The 22,207-nt window shown below is 37.0% G+C and overlaps 1 protein-coding gene across 1 annotated transcript; it reads right to left on the bottom strand.

Annotated features, from left to right (window-relative positions):
• Positions 1 to 9,973: 9,973 nt before the first annotated feature.
• Positions 9,974 to 22,120, bottom strand: slc7a9 (solute carrier family 7 member 9). The gene is made up of 13 exons (XM_008405722.2): positions 21,486 to 22,120; positions 19,124 to 19,230; positions 16,318 to 16,465; positions 14,177 to 14,419; positions 13,831 to 13,956; positions 13,617 to 13,716; positions 12,681 to 12,725; positions 12,380 to 12,503; positions 12,071 to 12,174; positions 11,822 to 11,918; positions 11,489 to 11,638; positions 10,713 to 10,887; positions 9,974 to 10,559 (listed from the first exon to the last, which is right to left on the bottom strand). Exons 2-13 carry the CDS (start codon positions 19,226 to 19,228, stop codon positions 10,498 to 10,500), a joined length of 1,479 nt encoding a protein of 492 aa, XP_008403944.1. The 5' UTR covers positions 19,229 to 19,230; positions 21,486 to 22,120; the 3' UTR covers positions 9,974 to 10,497.
• Between the last annotated feature and the right edge of the window lie 87 nt (positions 22,121 to 22,207).

Below are 22,207 nucleotides of genomic sequence, written 5' to 3'. Positions count from 1 at the left end.
AGCCCCTCCTTCTTTTATATTCACCTTATTTGGCTGAATAGAAATAAAAATGAAGTAATTATTTTTGTAGTTAAAGAGGAATGATCAAGATTGAGTTCACAGCTTTTGCTATTGCAGCTAGAAACAACTGACCAGTCCCAAAATCTGGGAATAGTGATGGACTCGGACCTGAACCTCCAAAGATACATAAGGGCAATTGCAAACTCAGCCTTCCAGGATTAAAGGGCTAATGTCCCAACAAAATCTTGAGAAACTCATCCATGGGTTTATCTTAAAAAACAGAGCCTTGAACAACAGACCTGAAAATACTTTTTGGTCTAAGTGGCGGTGTAAGGCATCTATTTAGGCAAACAGATCATGAGACAAGCAAATGTTTCTTGTTGCTAATGAGATTCAGTGTCCTGTCTGTTTACATGCCAGTGGTTTTTTCTGATGTCTGTTTAGCTTGGAGCTATAGAAACATGGTGGTCACAAACACCCATGGTGCTGCTGTTTATGCCAAGAGAAAGAGCATCTGTAAATGTTGTTTTTCACCTCGAAATGACTTTCCGAAGAAAGCAGCACTTAACTTTGCAGCCGGGAGATTTGGATTCCCCTCAGCAAGACCTGCCAGGAAGTAGCTTCTGTCTGCTGGGACGGTGAAGTGGGCCCTGGGTGGAATGAAGATAGATAGCTGATAGTTCATTAGTTAGTTAGACACAGGGAGGGCTATACCGCAGAGGATTTCAGAACCGCTTTTTCAGTGTTATTATGAGCTTTTATTTTAGCACAGGTCGACTCTGTTGCTCAGCAGAAGCAAACTTTTAAAGTGTTTGCCAGTGATATTCATACATTTACAGTGCCACCTTCTCATAATTATAACGTAGGCATTTGGTACCATAAGGAGATTTTTGTGGCAGTTCAGAGAGCAAACATGACCACAGCAAACTCCAGTTTTGACTCACACAGAAGAAAAGCGTCTGTTACTTCTCTCTATAGCTTGAGTCCAGCCTCAGGCTACTCTGTCCCCCAGAGATTTAAAGAACTCTACTTCAAAGACAGATCCCCTCTCCTCATGTATCGAATACCCTCTTCCTCTTCCCCTGCAATAAACACAAGAACTTAAGGAATTAATTAGACACTGGATCAAACATGGGTTAGAAAATCCAGTGAGCAGAGAATGCTGGAGGGGGGTAGCTGGGGACCGTGCGTATAAAACTTGGGGCCTTGAAAATGCAATAAAAATGTTCTTGATACAGCTGTGTCAGGTAGCAGATTTTTCAAATATCATGTACTCCTTCTCATTTTATCCACTACATTTAATTTATAACGTCAGGGTATCCCAATCAATATCTTACACCTCACGGCCTTAACATAACCAGTGTGATGTCTTCATCTATATGTACAGTGGAAATCAGAGCCTGTACGGATCATACTGATTTTCCCACCACTCTTATATTAGCCCGTGCGTCGATGGAGAAAGCTGATTCATAGCTTCTACAGCGAGAAAACGGCTCTTGGCAACATGCGAGGGATGGATTGTATTGGAAATCCATGCGCACGCTGGTCTATAAACTCAAGTCTTTGTTATCTTTTAGTGCCATCCCCAGATAGGCAGGGTGCCTGGTATTTGCAGGAGGACAAGCAGGATCTCACAGTGTGTTCAGAAAACAGGATCTCGTTGTTCAATCAACTGCAAAAACAGCGATATTGATTTGAGTAAGCAGGCTGTCCAAAGATGGGATATTAGTGACTTCACAACATATCAAGCAATGATGTGCATCGATGGCTGAATTTTAGGGATGTTTAACAATAAATATGTTCTGAGCCCTACTGAGGGAGCAGAATGGGGCTGATAAACTGCTATCAACCTAAATTGCTAATGCTCATAACCTCAGTCTTTCATGTTATTCCTGGTAGAAACACTTGACAATGCAGAGTCATTGTGCCAGTGCAAGTGGATTGATTTGGCTTTTTGTTGATTGAGTTCAGCCAAATTACACAAAGTGCTGTTTTTATTTTATTTTATTTTTTTATAAAAATAAAAACAGCATTTTTATTTTATTTCATTTTACATCGAGCTGCACAAAAGCTCAATGACAGATGAGGGAAACCACTCTTGACAAGGAGGTGAGAGATCATAACTTGGCTGTGAAGCAGTGCTGGCTGGAGGCAATGTTTAGAAATACACACAGGCCAGGATAAACATCAAAAAGCACACAGTGGGGCGGCCAGCATTCATTCAACCCCCCGTTTCACTAATGTTCCCTTTTCATTCTTCTTTTTTTTTTTTTTCCTTCACCACAGCTGGTTGAAATAATGTAAAAGACACTGGAATTATTTCCGTATATACTCTAATTCGTAATGAACAAAAATTACATATGAGGCTCTTCAAGGCTCCATTCTTGGGCTACTTTTATGATCTAAATGCAGCTCATCTGAGATGTTGCTTCCAGAGACTAATGGGAGATTTGATCATTTAATTTTTACATTACACAAATTGCTCCTTGCAATACGAGAGCTTTTAAAATAGCGATATTAGTTTATAAGACAACGAATGATCTTGGGCACCTAAACGCATGTACACTCCCCAGGTCATAACAAACCTGCTCACTCAGTTTTCTCAGGACCAGACGCAGACAAACTGTGTCACCACTTAGTTTCCACTATCTTCAGCTCTGTAACAAACTCCATGTAAAAATAGGACTAACAATAGTACTGTAGCTCTTTCTTATGTGTCAGATATTATTTCAGAAAATAATTGTTTGAATGGCTTTATTGTTAGTACAACATTGTTTCTTTCTGTTTGATGTTGCATTAGTTACTACTGTATTTATTTATTATTCTTCATTAGAATTTATTTTGTTTCTTTATTCTGCCTTAAAGCACTTTAAATTACATTATGCATGACGGATGCTATACAATAACGATCTAATAAAGAAAGTAGGTGAAAATTAGATTACTTTATTACTTCATTTATATTAGGCCTAAGTATATTTTGTTTTATGCGATGCTTAAATGTTACTGTTACAGTATTGCCTTATTCAAAAAGCACTTTGAATTACCCAGTGCATGAATGCTGCTATACAAATAAACTTGCCTTGTCTTTATTGGAGATACTTTTTTTCCCCTAATGTTCGAGGCGCATCAACATTTTTCTTTTTTCTGTCACATTCGCATATGAACCATAACGTGCATCATCACACACACACACCAAAGGTCCAACCTCCCGCTGTGTGCGGATAGTGCAGTGAAGCTACCCGTACATCATGCAAGGAAGCCAGCACATAACCATCCTCCCCACAATCTCACTATCGGCTGATCAAAGAGCCGCCAAACAGCCAGAAACTACAGCTGGTTCAGAAACCAGTGCATGCACAGCAATACAATTAGCAGAGCTTCTTTCCATGTTGAATTTTAACTCCCGACCCCTGACATTTTCACTCACGCACCCGGTTGTGGCATGTGTGCATGCAAATCGAAGCAATCCACAACCGAGTGTGCAAATTCTTCTACTTTGTTTTTAGTATTCTGCACTCAAAATGCACACATGTAAGGTGTGATTAAAGGCAATTTCTACTGAGTGACCATTTTTGATGGTAAAATACTCCTATATAAGTTGAACAATTAAACTGTGCAAAGAGCTCCAACCGGGCAGAACAGGACAGCGCAGGAAGAGAAAGATCAAAGTGGAGGGGAAAGTGAAAAGCAGCAGAAGACATGAGGGCAGAGAATGGAAGATGATGCATGAGAAATACTGTGGATGGAAGGCAGCAGCTGAAACGGTCTGCAAGTAAAAGGAGAGATGTTCAAATTGGTTCAGTCTGTGCAATGATTTTGGACAATGATTACTATAGCATGATTCGATTTTTTTATTTGGAGTTGAGCACTGATACAGCTAAATATTTTGTGCCTGTGCGTTTAATTGGAACATGTTGGCAAGAATTAATTTAGCTCTTAAAAGCTTTTTATGGGCAGACACAAGATGGAGAAAAAACCAAGAGTAAAAAAAGAGGAGAGATTATAGTGTTTGTTAAGAACAGATGGTGTAATCCTGAACACATTCCTGAGAAGAAGCCTCCATGCACCCTGGGTATTGAGTTGTTAGCTGAGTTTCAGTCCATGGTGTTGGGGATGTGAGGTCATCGCCCTAGAAACTGATCTAGAAAATCTGATTTCTGCAACAGCTGCTTGCCTAGGAACAGGGATTGCCTAAAAGTCAAAGCCTGATTAGATGTGGGAGTTTTTGTCGACATGACGTCACAACTGATTTTGGATGTGTGCCACTGAATTATATGATCTATACAAATGAATTCAGTTGACTAAATATAACAAACTGGATTACTTTTTCTTATAGGTGCCTGGAAATCATGTTTACATGCTTCATAAATATCCTGAAATTTCTACTCATGCTCACTATAATTTTACTGCAGCACAACATTTTCCCTTTGGATTTAAGGCACTATCCAGTTCTAGTCAAATCACACTTCTTAATAATCAGCATATTGACTCAGCCACGGTTGCAACCTCAACCAACCCGTTATGAACAGCTGTTGACAATTGGATTGTCAAAATATCTCCTAATCTTGATGGAATCATCTTGAACTTTTTAATTTAAAGCTGAAGACATTGCTGTCTCAGCAATCTCATCAACGTCCCAGAAGGTCAGAGAGTTAAGTTCTTTTTCTTTACTATGCTCAACTTGTATTGCACTTGTGTACACAAACGCATCGCAGATCTTTAGTTAGTGGTACGTTCTCTCTGTACACATGCCTGCAGTAATGGTTTTTAAATTAGATTTTAAACAAATAATTCCAAAATTGATTTCAAGAGGTCAGATGCAGTTCTGAAGGAGACGCAGGGATTTCCAACAAATACTGGTTGTGCTTGACGTATGACAAGTGTCCTGTATTTTCCATATTTCTGGACTAAGAAGAGGTGCTCATAAGATATTATTTTCTTCTAAAAAAAAACCCTCAAAAATTTGTAAGATGTGTGTTAACGTCAAGCTTTAGCGTTTGAGACACAGTTCTGAAAAGCATGCTTTGTACAAAAACTGCACTGAAACTGATTAGAAGAACATTGTAAAACATGACATGGTACTAAACCTCTTTACGAAGTGTAAAACATTATGTATGAATCCAAATATCAATCAGTTGTGACGTCAAACTTTCAGTTGCCTGTTACAAAGCTGAAAATGAAGAGGAATTTTATTTTTCTTTACAGTGAGTCCAACCACACAAGCAAGTCAACAACAGAAATACTTTATGAGATGAAAATTTACATTTTAGAATAGCTGAGCCAAAGTCCACAAAACCAACAATGTATCCCAAAGTAACCTGTGGAAAAGAGAAAGTCCGCATAAGTAATAGCAAATCATGGCAAGTCAAGATATGGGATCCTAACAGACTCCAATCAAAGAAAGATAAATGCTTCAATTGCAGTTTAATAAAGTATTAATTTAAGGATGTGAAACATTTTCACATGGATTACTTTTTTATTGATCAGTCTTTCCCTCAAATATATTTCTCTATTATCCAGTTAGACAGTGCAGGATAAATGTCAAAAAGTATGCGGAAAAAGCTTTCACCATAATTTATCAGAGCCTCATTTTTTGCATCACAGAAGTATATCATTTCAACAGGGAGCCGCTCTGTTAACACAATTCACCTTGTGCTTTGGTTGTAGCTCAAAAGAAATGTAGCAATTCCAGAAAAAAAAACTAATAGTATAAATTTAGGGTGGAAAGAGGGTAGAGTCACAAATTATCATGCAGAGAAAAGCAATCAAACAAAATGATTAACTTGACATTTCTAAGAAACAACCATTTGAAACTTTATAATAAAGAGAAAGAACCCCTTTTTCATAACTATCATAACATTAAAGTCAATGAAAGGATATTTCTGGGAGCCGTGCCATGAAGAGGCAATCCACAAATCTAGAAGAGCTGAACGCTGGACTGTGAAAGGATAATCAGCCTCATGAAACGGTCGGGTCCCCTTGCTGCTGTTTCTTATTGAAGTGTGCCCTCCAGTGGAAGAAAGCATAAAAGCTGACTAAAACTGTCTCCTTTGCTGAATATACGAGTGATTGTCAGTTTTATAGACAAGGAAGTGGGAAACATTTCCTTTTTAAAAAGAAAAGAAAATATATAGACGTTGCAGCAGCAACATGCCTTGATTTTGACATTTCACATTTTGCACCTTAGGATGTTTTTATATATTTGTATAAAAGAAGAATCCCACACCTCCAAAATGGTAAATACAAAACAAACAAAAAAACATGTAACACCTGCCGTCAATTTCTTTCTTGATGAATAAAATAAAATAAACACAACAGGAAGTGGTAACCATTGTAAGCATTTTAATAGAGCAGAATAAAGTGCAAGTCAGAAAGTAAACTAAGAAATTCAAGTCTCAAACCTAAAAAGAAGCTAAAATCATCATCCCAATGGTCTGGTGCAGCCTGGAGGGTAGAAGCATTATTTTAGAAAATATGCAAACAATCAGAACAATCACAGGTTTCATTTGTAGCACAGGTTCATTAGGGATGCATTATAATGTAGTTTTTGGAAAGGTCGCTGAATGATTGCGAGCCTCTAATCCAAATGCTAATTTAGTAACCAAATGCAAAAGTGCAGTAATGTCATGATAATGACATGCAGATGAGAGCTCATCAGAACTGCTAACCATTAATGAAGCGATATTTGAGCGTATTGTATGCATCGGTCTGAGTATGTGGCTATGCTGTCAGTACTGCATGCATATCTACATAATGTGTGCATAAAGAGTGCTCATCCGCAGCAGAATATTTACCATATTAATGTTCAATCAGTCTGCCACCGTAGCAACGCACAATTTGATTAGGACAGACCAAGTTAGCAATTAACACATGGAAATAACTCCCCAACTTTGAGAACCAGTGCTCTTTTTTTTTTTTTTTTGAAAGTTTGAAAACTTAGATTTTCACTTTGAGAAGCTGGGGAGTAAAGAATTAGTGTTAGCATGTTAGCACTACATGCCTAATGCATGTGAGTCAACTGTGATCTATTTTAATTCAGAATTCAGTACTTAGAAAACGTCTCCTATTTAATGACAGAAATACAACATTAGGCCAATAGTGAAAACCAGAATTCACAGTAAAAACAGCAGTGGAAAGCAGTCACATTTTTAAGAGTCTCCTTGCCTTTGCTGTAGCTAAGATGTATAGTCATAATTCTTTCATAATTTTCTCATAAGTGATAGTTGTGACTGACTCTGTGATGAAGGGAGATGCAACTTGTTGGGTGTTTTCTCATCCTGTGGCCTCAGTGTACTTAAAAGACTAAGACTCAAATATAAACGTTCCATTCACTTTCACTTAATATTTACAGCGTGATGAGGAGCCTGATGTCTCCCTCCAGATATAAATGGGCAAGATTCACGGTGCAATTTGAACAAGTTTCCAGTCAATCACAGATACAAACAACATGATCACATTCAAATGTGAGGGCAGTTTAGGCTCACTAATTGACCCAAAATGGAGGAGGACATTACTGAGGTGAAAACTGTGGAGATTTGAATGCAGAGGATAAAATGGTGCATGACTAAACAGGAAAAGATGGTGGAGTTTGTTGAGCCTCGATATCTGTTAAAGGATGAATGACAAGTGTTGGGCCAGAATTTTTTCTTTTTTTTTTTAGTATTTATGAAAGTCAAGTAATTAAAACAGGTTTTACTGGAGCTGCATATTTCTGTGATTCAAAGTTGAATATGAAGTCATAACATGTCATTCTGTTGACTGAAGTGTCTGACAATGTCAAAGCTATAAATCCCAATTCATTTACAGCTCATCTATTTAGTAGGCATTAATTTATGACTTGGAACCGAGAAGTAAACTACTTCATCAGCACATCCAACACCATCCGCGGCAGCAGCACCGCAAATGATGCCTCATTTTTTTTCAAGTGCACTTCGCAATTTGTGAAGATACTGCTCACATATCAAGCAGAACCGCAATTTGAATTGGCTCCTTGGGTGTGGATTTCTGGTGAGGAATTATTCTGTTTTTACAACAACAAATAAGGTCCTTGACTGCTGGTGTAACGCAATACGGCACTAAACATTCGCGCTGAAAAGGAGGGAGAGAAGGCTTGGATCCCCTCATAAGCATCAGCAGCTCTTGAAGAGCCAGCTCGTTATAAATTCTGCCCCCCTCCCTCGTTTAGTTGTTACTAAAATGAAAAATGTTATTTCTTACAGCCTCGGTTTGAAAATCTATAAAAGAATGACGAAACAGAATGTAACTGCTCAACTTTAAATGATGCAAAACATTTTCAAATGCAACCTTAAATTGGTCAAACTGAAATATGCAATATTATGTTACTGTACAGACTTGCAAACCTGAATCACAAGCAAGACTTTGGCAGCTCATCTCTCTGAACTGTGAAAACTCAAATCGATTCCGCTTTCCATGCAAAACCACCACATAACCTACAAAAATAAGAGCCTGCACAAACAGCATGTTGCTCCTGCTGGCTGCTACGATCTTACTAGTCAAAAGCTGTGATTGTCAAAAGCTGTGACAATCACAGCCTTTGACTAGGAAGATCCTAGTACTGATTTTGGAAAACCCTCCATTTTAAACTTGGAACATTTTTACCTGTGAGTTTATGTCTGATTACCACTAGAGGGCAATAAAGGAGCAATCAATTATCCAGAGGAGTCTGCGATCAATTATCTTTGTTTGCCTGCCTGTCACCAAGTGATGCCCGACTATAAATGTTGTCATGTGCAACTAATGTCATATTAAAACACTGCAATAATTAAAAATAAATATACAACTAAATAAAAACAGCAGATTTTTTTTTATGTCTTCTGTAGAAAACGCAGGAAAGCCAGTAATCCACATAAAACTCTCTTTATATTTAGTGCTGAAATTATAAACACATGAAACATAAACTGACAACTAAAACCACAAGTTCCACCGACGGAGTACGTCTGATATATAGGTATTACACTGACACCTGGTGGACATTCTTAACAACCTGCTCTTACCTGAAAATATAACGACAAATGCCTCATACTACTTGCGTCACAATCTACAGTAATTTAGCTAAAAGTATTTAAAATGTGTTAAGTATTTTTGCTAAGGGAAAAATCAGGTGACAAGACCCTGCGAAAGTATACACACCCTTGGGTCTTTTCACATAATGCCAACAGCTACAAAGTCGAATTTATTTTATTGGAATTTGCAGTCATCATTTTTTTTTATTTTTATCATTTATTGAACAATTTAAATGAACACACTTGACGGTTTTCCTCCAGTGAAATAAAACTCGAGATATTTTGTTTAATGTCCCTGAGCCGTTCTTCAACATACAGAATGTGACCCATCTATACGCAACAAATTTTATATTTTAAGCACAAAAGTGTTACTTGTGCTTAGTTTACAAGGTTTTTTCATTATTAAAAACCTCAAGGGAAGTAACCAATAACTGACACTTCATTATTTATGCCTCCTACATCTTCAAAATCAAATCATTAAATTATTAGGACAAAAAAATCATACAGTACATATTGTCTCTCTGTTTTCCTATATATCTAAACTGGCAATCAACTGATTTATTTCAATCATTTAAACATTTGTGAAGTTTTAAAAAAGTAGCGGCTTAAAATAAATATCATTGGATGTTTGGGTTTGAAAAGATTAAAACTTTAATAAACAGCGAGTAGTACAATACTCTCGGTATAGAGACAATATAACTTAACAGTAAAGAAAGCTTTACAAAATGCACTTTTAAACATAAAATCTGATAATTCAATTTGAACTGGCAAATAATCATCTGCCTCATTTCTAAATGCATTTTAACAAAATTAAATCATATTCCGCCCTGCGACAGACTGGCGACCTGTCCAGGGTGACCCCGCCTCTCGCCCGGAACGTTAGCTGGAGATGGGCAACAGCAACCCTCCCAACCCCACTGAGGGACAAGGGTGTAAAGAAGATGGATGGATGGATGGATGGATGGATGGATGGATGGATGGATGGATGGACGGATGGACGGACGGACGGACGGATGGATGGAAATCGTATCCCTTTACGGAAAAGTGAATCCACAAGAATTTAGCAGCTATTTTTCATTCTGGTTTTGAATTCAGGTGGCAAATGTCATAGTGAGTATTTAATGCAAGTGATGTTTACTTCCACAAATAGATAAAAATACATATATTCTATCCTGATATGTTCACAAGTTCATGAACAATGCAGCACAACCATGACTAATGACTACAACACTCTAGTCTAGTCATCTGTTTCTATCAGACCTAACCTTCTATTGTACGATAACCTCATAAATTACTAAAAATGACTAAAAATCATGATTGTTTCAACTCATTCTCCCTAACATAGGGATACCTTTTCAAACAGAGTAGGTTCTTGTTTTTGACAGTGATCATTTACGAGCACCAGATCTTCTCCTGATCAAGTCCAAAACGCAGCAGAGGATCTCAAGAATTCAGCTGAACAGGTTGTCCCTTCTTATTCGGTTTTCTCCGGTGGAACGACCTCCATTAGCAGCTGGAGATGCATGGTGATGGGCCCTGTGGAGGGAAGAAGATGGGGTGTAATATCAGCTAAACATCACTAAACATTTTTATCTGCCTGCCTTTGCTAATGAGATTTCTGACATTAATCTCTATATGCAGGTGAATTGAGTCTGCTGGATATTCTGTTAGCTGAGAGAGGAACCATACTCATGATTTTGCGAGCCCAGTTTGCCTTCTTGTAGACCAATGGGAAGTAAAGGATGAGTCCACTGAAGATGAAGATGGTGCAGTAAAGGTACTCCCACTCAGGCTGATCGATAATGGGAGCCAAGACAAGGTAGCAGGACACCAGGGTTACGAGGCCAGCTATGACCACTGGCACCTTTAGTATGTAGCAGAAACAGGTTATTTTAGCATTTTTTACTAAAAAATTTTATTTAAAAAAAAATATAACACCCACCTTCCATACACACACAAACACACGCACACACACACCTACACACGCACATGCACACACATACAGTATGTTACAAAGCTTTGCAACGTTCAAAGCTTTGACACCAGTAGAGGTTATTAAGATTTTTAATTCATGTGTGACAATGGCTTAACGTAAGCCTAATTTGTGGCAACAGATGAATATTTACTCTCCATCTAATCTTACTGAGTTTAGGGAGTCCTTACAAAAAAGAAAATTACAATCTCTGGATGTGTAAAACTAATTCTGACATACCAGCTCTATACAATATTGACTCACTGGAAGCTGAAAACATATGTATGCCACAACTTTCTAATCGTTTGTTGGAAAAATGGTAGTCAAATATTGGTATCTGCTCTTTCTGCTGATCTATTACCCATAATCTTGATAGAATGCATTGAGATGTGTGACAAAATTGGAAAACACTTTTTATCACTCGACACTTTTAAGTGTGTTTTTTAAAGCAAAACACAATTAAATCTGTTGAAAGCTTTTCAGAAAGCCTCACCTTCACAGGCCTGTTGAGATCTTTCCGGGTGAAACGCATGACAATCAGAGCCAGAGTTGTCAGACCATAGAAGGCCCACTGAGCAAAACTGAAGTAGTTTATCAGTGTATTGATGTCCGCAGGAATAATGTAGAATATTGCCAAAATGCCCTAGAATATAAAGCAAGAAAATAGTAAAATTACTTGTTGATTTAAATAACAAAGTGAGAAACGTCTTTGCACAAAGGATTTTTAGCTATTTTGAGTTTACAGGTCAGCATTAAAAATAAGCAAGGTGATCCTGTGGGACCATGTTCAACACGAGAACTCAAACAATAAATATATTAGACTTACATTAAATAAGAGAGCAGGTAAAGGAGTGAAGCGTTTCAAACTAATATAGGATAAGATTTTCACCATGTGACCCTCTCGACCAGCCACATAGGACAGTCTGAGGGAGAGAAAAAAAAAAATCTAATGTGAGATAATAATAAATAATACAGTTGACATTGTTCTACTTCTCACTCCAAGTATAAAAATGATTTTACTAACCATAAGATATGTACAATCAGAAATAAAATTAAATGAATGTGTTTGTTTTACCTGCCAGCAGTGAAGCAGCTTCCATTTGCAGAACCAAATGTTGAAAAGGCCACAAACAGAGGAACTATCCAAGCCACAGGGTAAAGGACTCTGTCCCCAAAAGTCTATGGAGACAGAAAAAAAAGTCCCTCAGGAGTTAATCTGAAGACCTAAAAGTGGGGAGTGTCAAACATTCTGTGTTTGAAATGGTCATTAGCTCATGTTAGAAAGCTCTCATTAAAGCCTTTTAATATGTATGCCGTGCTGATAAGTTGTATAAGTTTTTTTTAAAGTTGTGCAGCTCTTTGGTTTGTGGATAACTGTCCTTACCACTGCGACAGCTGAAGACGACAGCAGTTCAGAGGGCGTCATGACAGTAAAGTAAGCGATGTTGACAAACACATAGCACACAGTCACTAAAGGGATTCCAATGACGATGGCCAGAGGCAAATTTCTGTAGTAAATTGAGAGAAAAAAATTATTAAAAGGGACTTTACACTGGTTAATATTCAAATTTTGCAAGATCTTGATATACACACAAAAGTATGCTTACCAGTTTCCGAAATAAATATCATGCAAGCATTTTACTAGCAATTTCTTGAGCAGAAGATCATAAAGGTAAATATGTTACCTGTATGGGTTTTTTAGCTCCTCTGTGATGAAGTTCAGTTGATTCCTGGCAAAATATTTGGAAAAAATAAGTTTTAATTACTGAATAAAAAAATTATACACTGCTCAAAAAAATAAAGGGAACACTTTAACATTTAAGTGAACACTGAAGTATTCTCTTTATTTTTTTGAGCAGTATATAAATTTGATTCACTAACAAACTGATTAAAATGCATCTATTTATTGTTAAGAGATTATTATCAACAGCATCTTCAACGCATAGTTTTTATGTAACGTCACACTTCCGGGAACTTTGTAGCTGACCGCCATCTTGGAAGGTATCCATAACTAACTATCATGACAGTTGCTATGGAGTTGCTATGACGACAATAAACACGCAACCTTCTCCGTCTCATATGGGTCAATTCCGACAGCAGTGATTTTGTTGATGTATCGTTCTCTTGCAAATTTTCTAAAGACTGTCAATATGCTTTCTTTTTGTTGGTCTTGAAGCCACGGTTCATCTACGCTCTGCGTTGCGCTTGCCTACCAAGATGGCGGATCACTTCCGGTTCAGACTAATAATGACTAAGCCTTCCTCAATTTGACAAATCTATCACTTCTTTATTAGACAATTGCTTGCAAAGAGGTTTGAGTGTATTTTTTTATTTGGGTGATATTTTTTTTAATCCTTTTTACTCTTCAACTTGACAGCCGGGTCAAATTGACCCAAACATTATCTATATAAAAAGTAGATGCAGGGGGGGTTGCAAATGTGCAAAATGAATACATTTTAAATTTATATGTAGAGTGCACCTATTAAAACAAATAGAAAAAGTTTCATGCAAAGCAAAAATATTTCCAACTATTTTTAAAACATTTTTAAACTTTAAAACCTAACAGGAGGGTTGATGAAGAAACCAAATTCGCTGCAAAGTAGAAAAATGTAAATTATTACCATCCATCATAAGCCCAAAGTCCGTTATAAAAAGCGAGTCCAATTGCTCCAAAAGACGTGGATGAGCCTTCAAATGCATTTGACAAGTTCTCTGTTTTTCCTGCATTCAAAAATATAAAACCATAAAACTGAGATTTCAAGGTTACTTCATCAAATGAGAAGTACTTAAGTTGAGACCTGAAATGAGAAGAGTAATCAGAGTAAAAGGGCCGACCTTGAGCCATCAGAACGATGCCAGCCACCACAATGATGACGATGATAATAAGTTTGGCCCCAGTGAAAAAGTTCTGCACATAGCTTGCTAGTTTGACGCTAAAACAGTTGACACCAGTGATTATGACTGTAAAGAAACAAGAAAAAATATCAATGACAAAAAATTAACATTTATCTTCATAAGCAGCATCATTGGAAGACGAGTCGCTATTTTATCTATTTTAAGCATATTTCTGCTACGCTTTACATTGACATCTAAACAAGTTAATTAAAAATGGATGAAATTATCTGTGATATCAGCAAGAACCAAATTTATTGTCCCGTCTTGTTTTGTTTGTGCTACTTACTTATTGCAGCTGCTGACAGGCACTTGATAATCACGAGCGGAGGGGTGCAGTCAGGGTAAAATGGAGCAGAGGCATATTCTGCAAAGCTAAGAGTGATGATAGCAAATGAAGAAGGTTTCAGCACCATAACAGTGGTCCAAGAGTAAAGGTAGGCAACAAGGGATCCAAAACCCTCCATTAAGTAGGAGTACTCTGCCCCTGATTTGGTGATCATAGTACCAAGTTCAGCATAGCAAAGGGCTCCTGAGCAGCCAACACAAAAAGACAGAAACAAAGAAAAGTCTTGTAAAACACAGCAATAAAAAAGTAGCTTCAAAAAGTCTACATTAATGCTTTTTGTTTAGAGCAATCATCAAAGTTAAAATTGATCAATAACTCCGGTCTCTTTTGGCAAAGAAGCCACATTTCTGTTTGTTGGTGATGATTATCCACCTGCTTTCCCAATTTTTTTTTTTTTATGTTGCACACATACACATTAACATTTACCACCCTGACATTGAAGGACAAAGTCCTGGGCTTTATTCTGGAAGTTTATATTCAAGAACCCGTAATTTTCCACGAAGGATTAGATTTTATAATTGTCATAAAACAATCACAGGTTAAAAAAAAATGGTGTTGTTAAAAAATAAAAACGAAATGGCTCTCAGTGGTTTAACTGATGTATAATTGTATCATTTTATGTGAGGCTTAATTGCTGCTGTAAGGTATTGCAGTATGATTGCAATACATTACATTTATAAAAACATAATAAAAAGTTAAGTAGCACGGCAAAATTTTATTACGTGTTGAACCAAGCGTCCCTTTGCAGTTGCCATATTTAACAATGAGGTTTTTAAAATGAAATAATCGAAAACATAAAGTAAGATGGTTAGATTTTAAAAGCTAAATATTTAATGACACAAACTGGATTCTGTGCAGGAAAAAGGCCATACGGTTATTTGCAATGTTAAGATGACAGACTTTACATGTCCTGAATAACTGTAAAGACTTAAAACTGGGTTCTAAATGCCTTCATCTACAAATATTCAATATTTGTAGATATTGGCCACATCTTCAATTCTAATCAGAAAGTTATTCTGTTCACAACACAGACCATGTTTACTATTAAAGTAACTATAAAGATTAAGACTTATTTTTTTCCAAAAATGATAGAAAATAAGCAGGTTTGCAAACAAGAGCTTGGGGAAATGTGGAGGCTAGAGAAGACGTAAAATGCAACTTTTGTATCCAATAATATTAGTAAAGTCTCTTTAGGTTCTTCAGTAGTTGTTTATGATTTTATGATTTCTTTTGATCAAAAAGGGCGTCGCTTGCCAAACCAACGGGTCAAGAAGAGTCCACAAAGCCTCTGCTTTAATAGGCTTGGTCAAGGTCAGTGCCTGCCTGAGCATTTCTGGCTCCATAACTCTGCTACAGAGTAATAAATTGTTATCATTCGTTATCACGTTTTTGGTGAGGAGCACAGTGACTGTAGCACCACGGCCTCGTCCTAAAATGCATTTTCTTACTGAACCCTCTCATCTCTGAGTAGTTGTGGCCCATCTCAGACACACTGAGGAATCAAACAATGTTTCATGCAGCGACTCTACACAGCTTGCATGAACTTCTTGAACAATTTTCGAGACCTAGAAATTGAGATTGTGATAAATGATTTGTAATCATTGTTGTGACATGCTTATAGTGTATGTAACCACAAAAACAGTAAGGAAAAACATTTTTTTTAAAATTAAAAAGACACAATAACCTGGTTTCATTTGTGTGCACAAACTTCTACTTTGTTGAAACAACTTTTAGTTCATGTTCACCAATTACTATTACTGAATTCACACAAATGAACCCAAAAAACTCATAGTTGATCAAATTATATGTAAAAGATGCACATCAATAACAGATAACATTAAAATCAAAGAAAACAATGTACTGTAGAACATTTAATACACAACCTAGTTCTGTTAGAAAACAGGCATGTTTAAAATCTTGTTTCCCACACAGAGTAATAAAAGCTTTGCACTGCTTTAATAAAAACTGAATTGAATCAAACCTAAAGACAACATGAAAACTGCTCTTCATATGGGATGGTTTACGACGACACCACGCAGATGGTGAACTAATCGATGTGTCACTCTGAATGCTGCTCTCACCCATAGTGGCTAATACTCCACAGGCAGTCCAGATGAGGAGACAGGGACCCACAGCTCCTGAGTACAGCAACACTGATTTAGGAGAAATGAAGATCCCTGAGCCAATCATTGTTCCCACAATCAGGGAAATGCCACTCAGCAAACCAATCTGTTCAAACACACAGGAAAAGAAAAGTCAGTCACTTAGTGGCTTTTTCAGCCTGATTCTGTGGAAACTGCAGTGTTTACATGTTCTATTTCATGTCTTATCATTATATTATTGTTGTATCTCAGTACAGTAAACATGTGAAATGTCCCCTGACTGATCTACACCAATAATTTGATTGATCACATTATGATAAAGTGTCATCAAGGTCAAAACAACTGATCATGTTCTCCAGAGCCTCTGAAGACTACTTATGAGGACAGACACTGATGATGGACAAAAAAACCTGGCTCACAGTCTCTGCTCTAAAATAATTTCTCAACTGGCAAGACTCACTCTAACCAGTTCATGTCTGGTTCGGTTCAACCCCAGTAAGCTGCTCCTCACTTTGCGGGCATGAATATGGGAATGTGGACAACTGGTAAGCAGCAGTCATGGTTGAATCTCTGCTGATGTTTGCAGTGACACTCAGCAACGGAGAACCTTGAGGTTGTGGTTGTGATTCATTTTGTCCTATAAAAATTTATTGCTGGCCCAAAACTTAATCATCATCATCGTCATCGTCATCGTCGTCGTCGTCTTTATTAAAGACACAACTATGTATTATCTCATTATACATATAAATATATTTATATTTTGCCACTTTATTTTTTTTTAAACATGCAACCTTTTGGATTTAGGTAATAGAGTCAGAAGATGTAAAACCAATATCCACACATGAACTTTACCTAAAAAAATTCCTAATGGCATCACACCAAACATAACCTTTCATGCAGTTCTGGTGTTTTAAACCGTTGGTGTAAACTGCAGCTCAGACAGAACGCTGCCCAGAGCCACAATGTTCTTCAGAGAGACCTGCAGATTGTAAGGCTGTGAGATCGCAGTCATTCTGCTCCAACAGTTAATGCATGTGTTCCTGGCAGCTCAAAATTAAAGCCATGGTTCTGCTCCTCCACACCGAGCAGCTCTCTGCCTGTCCACCGCTAAACTATCCGAGAAATGTTGTTTGGAGTTTCCAGTGACGTAAATCACAGACCAATCAACGAATGCAGTCTGCTGTCAATCAATTCCCTTCCATGAAATACACAGCTTGGCGCTGCTGGTGCTACCCCTGACTCTGTTGGTGTGCAGCTGGTGTGCAGTCACGCTGGAACAATAAGTGTCCATTCCCAGAAAATTGGAAGTAAGATGTTGTCCAAATTGTTAATGATTAGAAATTCTTCCCTAGCTCCTTGCAGCCTCGTAACATGATTACCTCCGCACCAAATTTTACACTTGACTCAGGTGTGACTCAAGTACCCTTTTCTTGGCATCAGACAAATACTGGATCTTCAAGCAACACATGTACTTTTCTCTTTTAATTGCACTTGGTAATACAAGGTTAGAAAACAGCTGTTCAGCCATGGAAACCCACTTCAGAAACTCTAATTGAGTTGGTCTCAAGGCCACATGAAGTTTGAAGGTATGTATGGCTTCTGCAGAAGGTTAGACAACCTCTATGCACTATGCCCCACCTCTGAGAAGTGAACTGGCCCACTGGCTGAATGTGGGATATTTAGTTTCAGGGTCAGTTCACAACTGGACTTAGACGTGACCTTAGAGGTGACCTCCTATCATGGTATTAGGCCAATCTGCTGAGAGTGACCTGTTGTTTCTGAAACGTCTCTAAAATCAGTCTGCATGACTAGACACTGAACTCTATACACCCAACAACCACCTACCCCCAAAGCAACAAAGTGTCTCCTTAACATTTGCATAAGAAGAGACGTAAAACCTTTAGGTGTCGGTCTAAAGTCAGTAATAACAATCAGATTTACCTCACACATTTTTTTTTACTAAAGTCCTACATTTCAATAACATACTAAACAGCAATCTGCTTCTCTCTTAATGCCAGTTTGACCTGCAAAACACAGGGACTATTAAATCAAGCATGATTTCTTGCCTGTTCCTTATCTGTAAAAACCTGTTATCATTCCACTTATCATATCATATCAGTATTGCATGCAACTGCAGTGACTAGGAGGTTTATAAAGATAATATGGGGACTATTTAATAATCCCAGAGATTTGAATGCAAATATAGTAGTAGTTATTTTGTCTTTTCCCTTTTCAAAAAGATTTTTTTCACTTGTTACTGTCATGAGGGTTTTAAAAAGTATACATTGTGCTTTGTTCAAATGTAGGTAGACTTCTGAATGTCAGCCACAAGAGCTGACTCATCGAGTTGGACCCAAAAGGGGGAAATAGTTACACACAAGCTCAGTTGCCTTTATCTTTGTGTACTTTAACTCTTTCGGTATGTTACTTTCTGTTGAAGAATGTCTGGTTTGTAATATACCAGGAAGTTGTGTTTGTAGAACATTCCTCTCAGTTTGACTTTGTTCACATATACAACATCAGCTCCTCTGCATTTATTCTTTTCCAACAACAAGCACTGCATTCAAACTATAATATCCCAAAACATATATCAGGACTGTGAGAGTTCAGAGAGCCTGGAGCTGATGGTTGCGGGGTTAATTTGCAGAGACACTTGCTGTAGCACAGCCTGGTACGCAGCTCTTGCTCCCCCCCACTTACTGCAAAAAGGTACATATGATGGGATTCTATGGTGTGAATGTTTATCCTGCCTTTTTCTCAGAACACTGCTTGAAGCAATACTCACATCTTGTTGAAGCATTGTTGCTTTCTCAGGTCGCTTTGTCTCCAAGGGCCCATCTTTGTCTGTGGGGCCATTTTGTGAAGCTTTACTGATGCTGTCTGTTTCCATTTCTGTAAAAAAAACCACACACACACACAAACAGCTTAAAGACTGCAAAGACTGACATTAGGTCAGACTGAATCAATCAATCAGATTTTGTGTAAGTTATGCTACAGTAAATGTCAGCATAATGATAAATTTGGCGGTTTTAGCTAGTTTTTATATTTTTCTGGATGTTAGCACATAGATTAGTGATCTAGTCTGACTTAAAACCGGAAAGATTTTGTCTGATTAAATGAAAGAGTGGGAAATAAATAGTTTTGTGTGTTCTGAGATTAATATCTCTTTCAACTTTATCAGCAGTCATGTTGACAGTTACTCAACTAGTAAACATGCTTGTTGTCACTTGCGTCACAAAACAAGATAAGGTTTACTGGAAATTATGTTGCCTTACAACCAGTAAACTGTTTTTATTAACTAACGAGAGCATCACCCAACAAACACATGCAAAAAAAAGAAAGAAAACAACTTCTTTTTTTTTTCCTAAATCATGTTAATTTTTTATGAAAAGTTCACCAAAAAGAAACATGATTTAGATTGTTAGTTGTCTAGCAATGTTGATTTTATTTCCAGGTTGTTTTTTTCCTGGAGTATTGTATCTGTAGAACCAGAGAGAGATAGCAATCTGAGCTTTATCAACATCATGACTAGTTATTGTGAATCAAAGAGGTGGAGAAGTTTCAATCTTCAGAAAAAACATTCTTGTGATTTGATCTTAAAACTTAAGTTAATTTATTCACATGTATAAATTAAATGTGAAAAAAAGACACTCTCAGTCTTTTTTCCACAAAGACTGAGAGTGTGAAGTGCTCACCCCCAGGAACCTTTTTAAACGTTTTATTATGGATCACTTTATGAACAGGTGTGTTCAAAATGCAGCATCGTACAAGCAGACAAATAGCCTAGCAAATCCACATCTAATCTAAAAACAATCTAGAATTGTTAGATCCGTTGATAAAATTAAAATGTATTTGCAAAATTAAGAGAGCGGAAACAATAAATACAGTGAAAACAACACAGGGCCACCAATCAACTCAAAAAGAAAGCTTTTTAATTTTAGATGTTAGCTTTTTTTATAGTTTTGTCTTCATTTTTTTTCCTAAAAAAAAAAAAAAGAAACTGGAATGCAACATTTTAGCTTCTTGAGCAAAGTCATTCCATGTCTCCTAAAGCTGCTACAGTTTAAATTTCTGAGTTGATTTTGTTGTGTTTTGTTTTGTCCAGCAATTTGCTTTTTATTATTGGTGGTAAAGTTGTACACAGGCAGTCAGATTGGAATGAGGTCACAAAATTTATGATTGACTGTGTTAAAAAACATATCATGAAGAGTTAGACTCAGATATACATAAATGTGTGTTGTTCTTTCTTTTCTAGGTGAGTTGGAAATGTGTTAAACCATGAGATGTTGCTGTTGTGTAATGCAATTAGGTTATATGCAGGGTAAAAAAGGAATAAAAACTCTCATCTTGAAGAACAAATTAGCATGTTTAGAATATATATTATTTAATCATCAATGTGACATTTCAATTTAGAAATAATGAGCATTTTGTAGAGCTAACTCTGAACACAGAGTTAGAGTCGTTTATTGATATATTTACTTGTCAGTTTTTTATAGGAACAGAACATGATGTAGTTTGTTTTGCAGATATTAAGTAACATTTGTTTAACCAAAACTAGGAGTGTTTTCTTTTTTTTCAAAAGCTGATTATTTAAAAATTGTTAATCTTTTCTGAGATTCTGGAATTTGACTATTACAAACAACATACCAGACACTTGGGATGTTTTTGAAACCTGTTTTCAAAAATGACTCCAAGTCGAGTGTGAGCTTTGAAGCATCAAGTAAAACTTAACTTAAATGATGCAACAAGTAAAACTTAACTTAAATAAGTCATCTAGATTTTATAATTACAGAAAAGATTAACTTCTAGATATAAAGTGAATATTTCCACATGTTGCTTTTTGCATATTAGTAATGACTAAAGCTTGGAATTCAAGTTTCAAAAAAATTATTTTTTATCTAAATTTGGCTACTTATAAACTGTGATTATTCAAGTTTTTAAAACCAGATTGAGTCACAAACTTTGGGAGAGACATAGGGAACATGTAGTTGTTGACTTCTCCCATCGTCCAAGATAATGTGTAACTTAACAGTGTGTTAATATATAATCAAACAAGTGTCTACAAGTAAAGAAGTAAAACAAAGAAAACATCAGGAATGCCATTCTTGATGTCCTATCTGAAAAATCATGTAAACTGTTTCACTTACTTGTGATTTGAAACCTCTTTAGTTAGAGTCCATAAACATCCACCACAGCTTCTTCAAAAACCTGGGGCCAGTGATGAGACGAAAGAGATGATGCTTAGCCAAGTTAGGAAAGAACAGCAGGAAAGTCTGACCTGGGAGAAAACCTGAGGCTCCATGAGTCTGAACACACACTCCCCTGGGGGAGGTTCCTAAATCTGATTGGCCATCCTGGGAAGTCGTGAGCTGAAAGAGGGAATGCTTCACAGCCACAGCAGAAATACACGAGTTATAGAAATGCACTGGTAAGAGCTGAAATTAAAGCATCCAAAGACAAGCAAAAGAGAAATCTGAGTATAGTCAGCTGTTTTGAGCAATGGTGCATGCATATACCTTACAACAGAATGTTGTGGGAAAAAGAGAAGAAAAAAACTGTAATTTTCTGACTAAATGGATATTAATTCTGCATGTACAACTCCATGCATGCATTGTATTTTAACTATATGTTGAGGTAGCTGTTGCTGACAGAGCTCATGTTCTGCTACATGGAGCGACAATTTCAAGTTAGAACATTTTTCTTTTTTCTCTGAAAACCTTAAAACACTTCCTTCCATTTCAGCTTAAACAACCAGACCTCTTCACAATGCCTCTTTGATAAAGATATATGATACCACTGAAGTTGTGTGCTTATTTGTGCATGTGCTTGTGTGTGTGCGTGCGTGTGTGTGCGTGTGTGCGTGTGTGTG

The sequence above is a fragment of the Poecilia reticulata genome, linkage group LG3 (genome assembly GCF_000633615.1).
Source record: "Poecilia reticulata strain Guanapo linkage group LG3, Guppy_female_1.0+MT, whole genome shotgun sequence".
In the NCBI taxonomy this organism is placed as follows: domain Eukaryota; kingdom Metazoa; phylum Chordata; class Actinopteri; order Cyprinodontiformes; family Poeciliidae; genus Poecilia; species Poecilia reticulata.
Note: the sequence above shows the minus strand (reverse complement) of the source record. Positions and strands in the feature narration are given on the sequence as shown.

What these genes read in the sequence shown, in the direction of transcription:
- slc7a9 (XM_008405722.2), bottom strand. Translation starts at nt 19,228, where the DNA reads ATGGAAACAGACAGCATCAGTAAAGCTTCACAAAATGGCCCCACAGAC. An exon ending in GAGCTAAAAAACCCATACAG is followed by an intron (nt 12,504 to 12,680) that starts GTAACATATTTA and finishes AATTTACTACAG; the next exon opens with AAATTTGCCTCTGGCCATCG. An exon ending in CGTCTTCAGCTGTCGCAGTG is followed by an intron (nt 12,175 to 12,379) that starts GTAAGGACAGTT and finishes CTGTCTCCATAG; the next exon opens with ACTTTTGGGGACAGAGTCCT.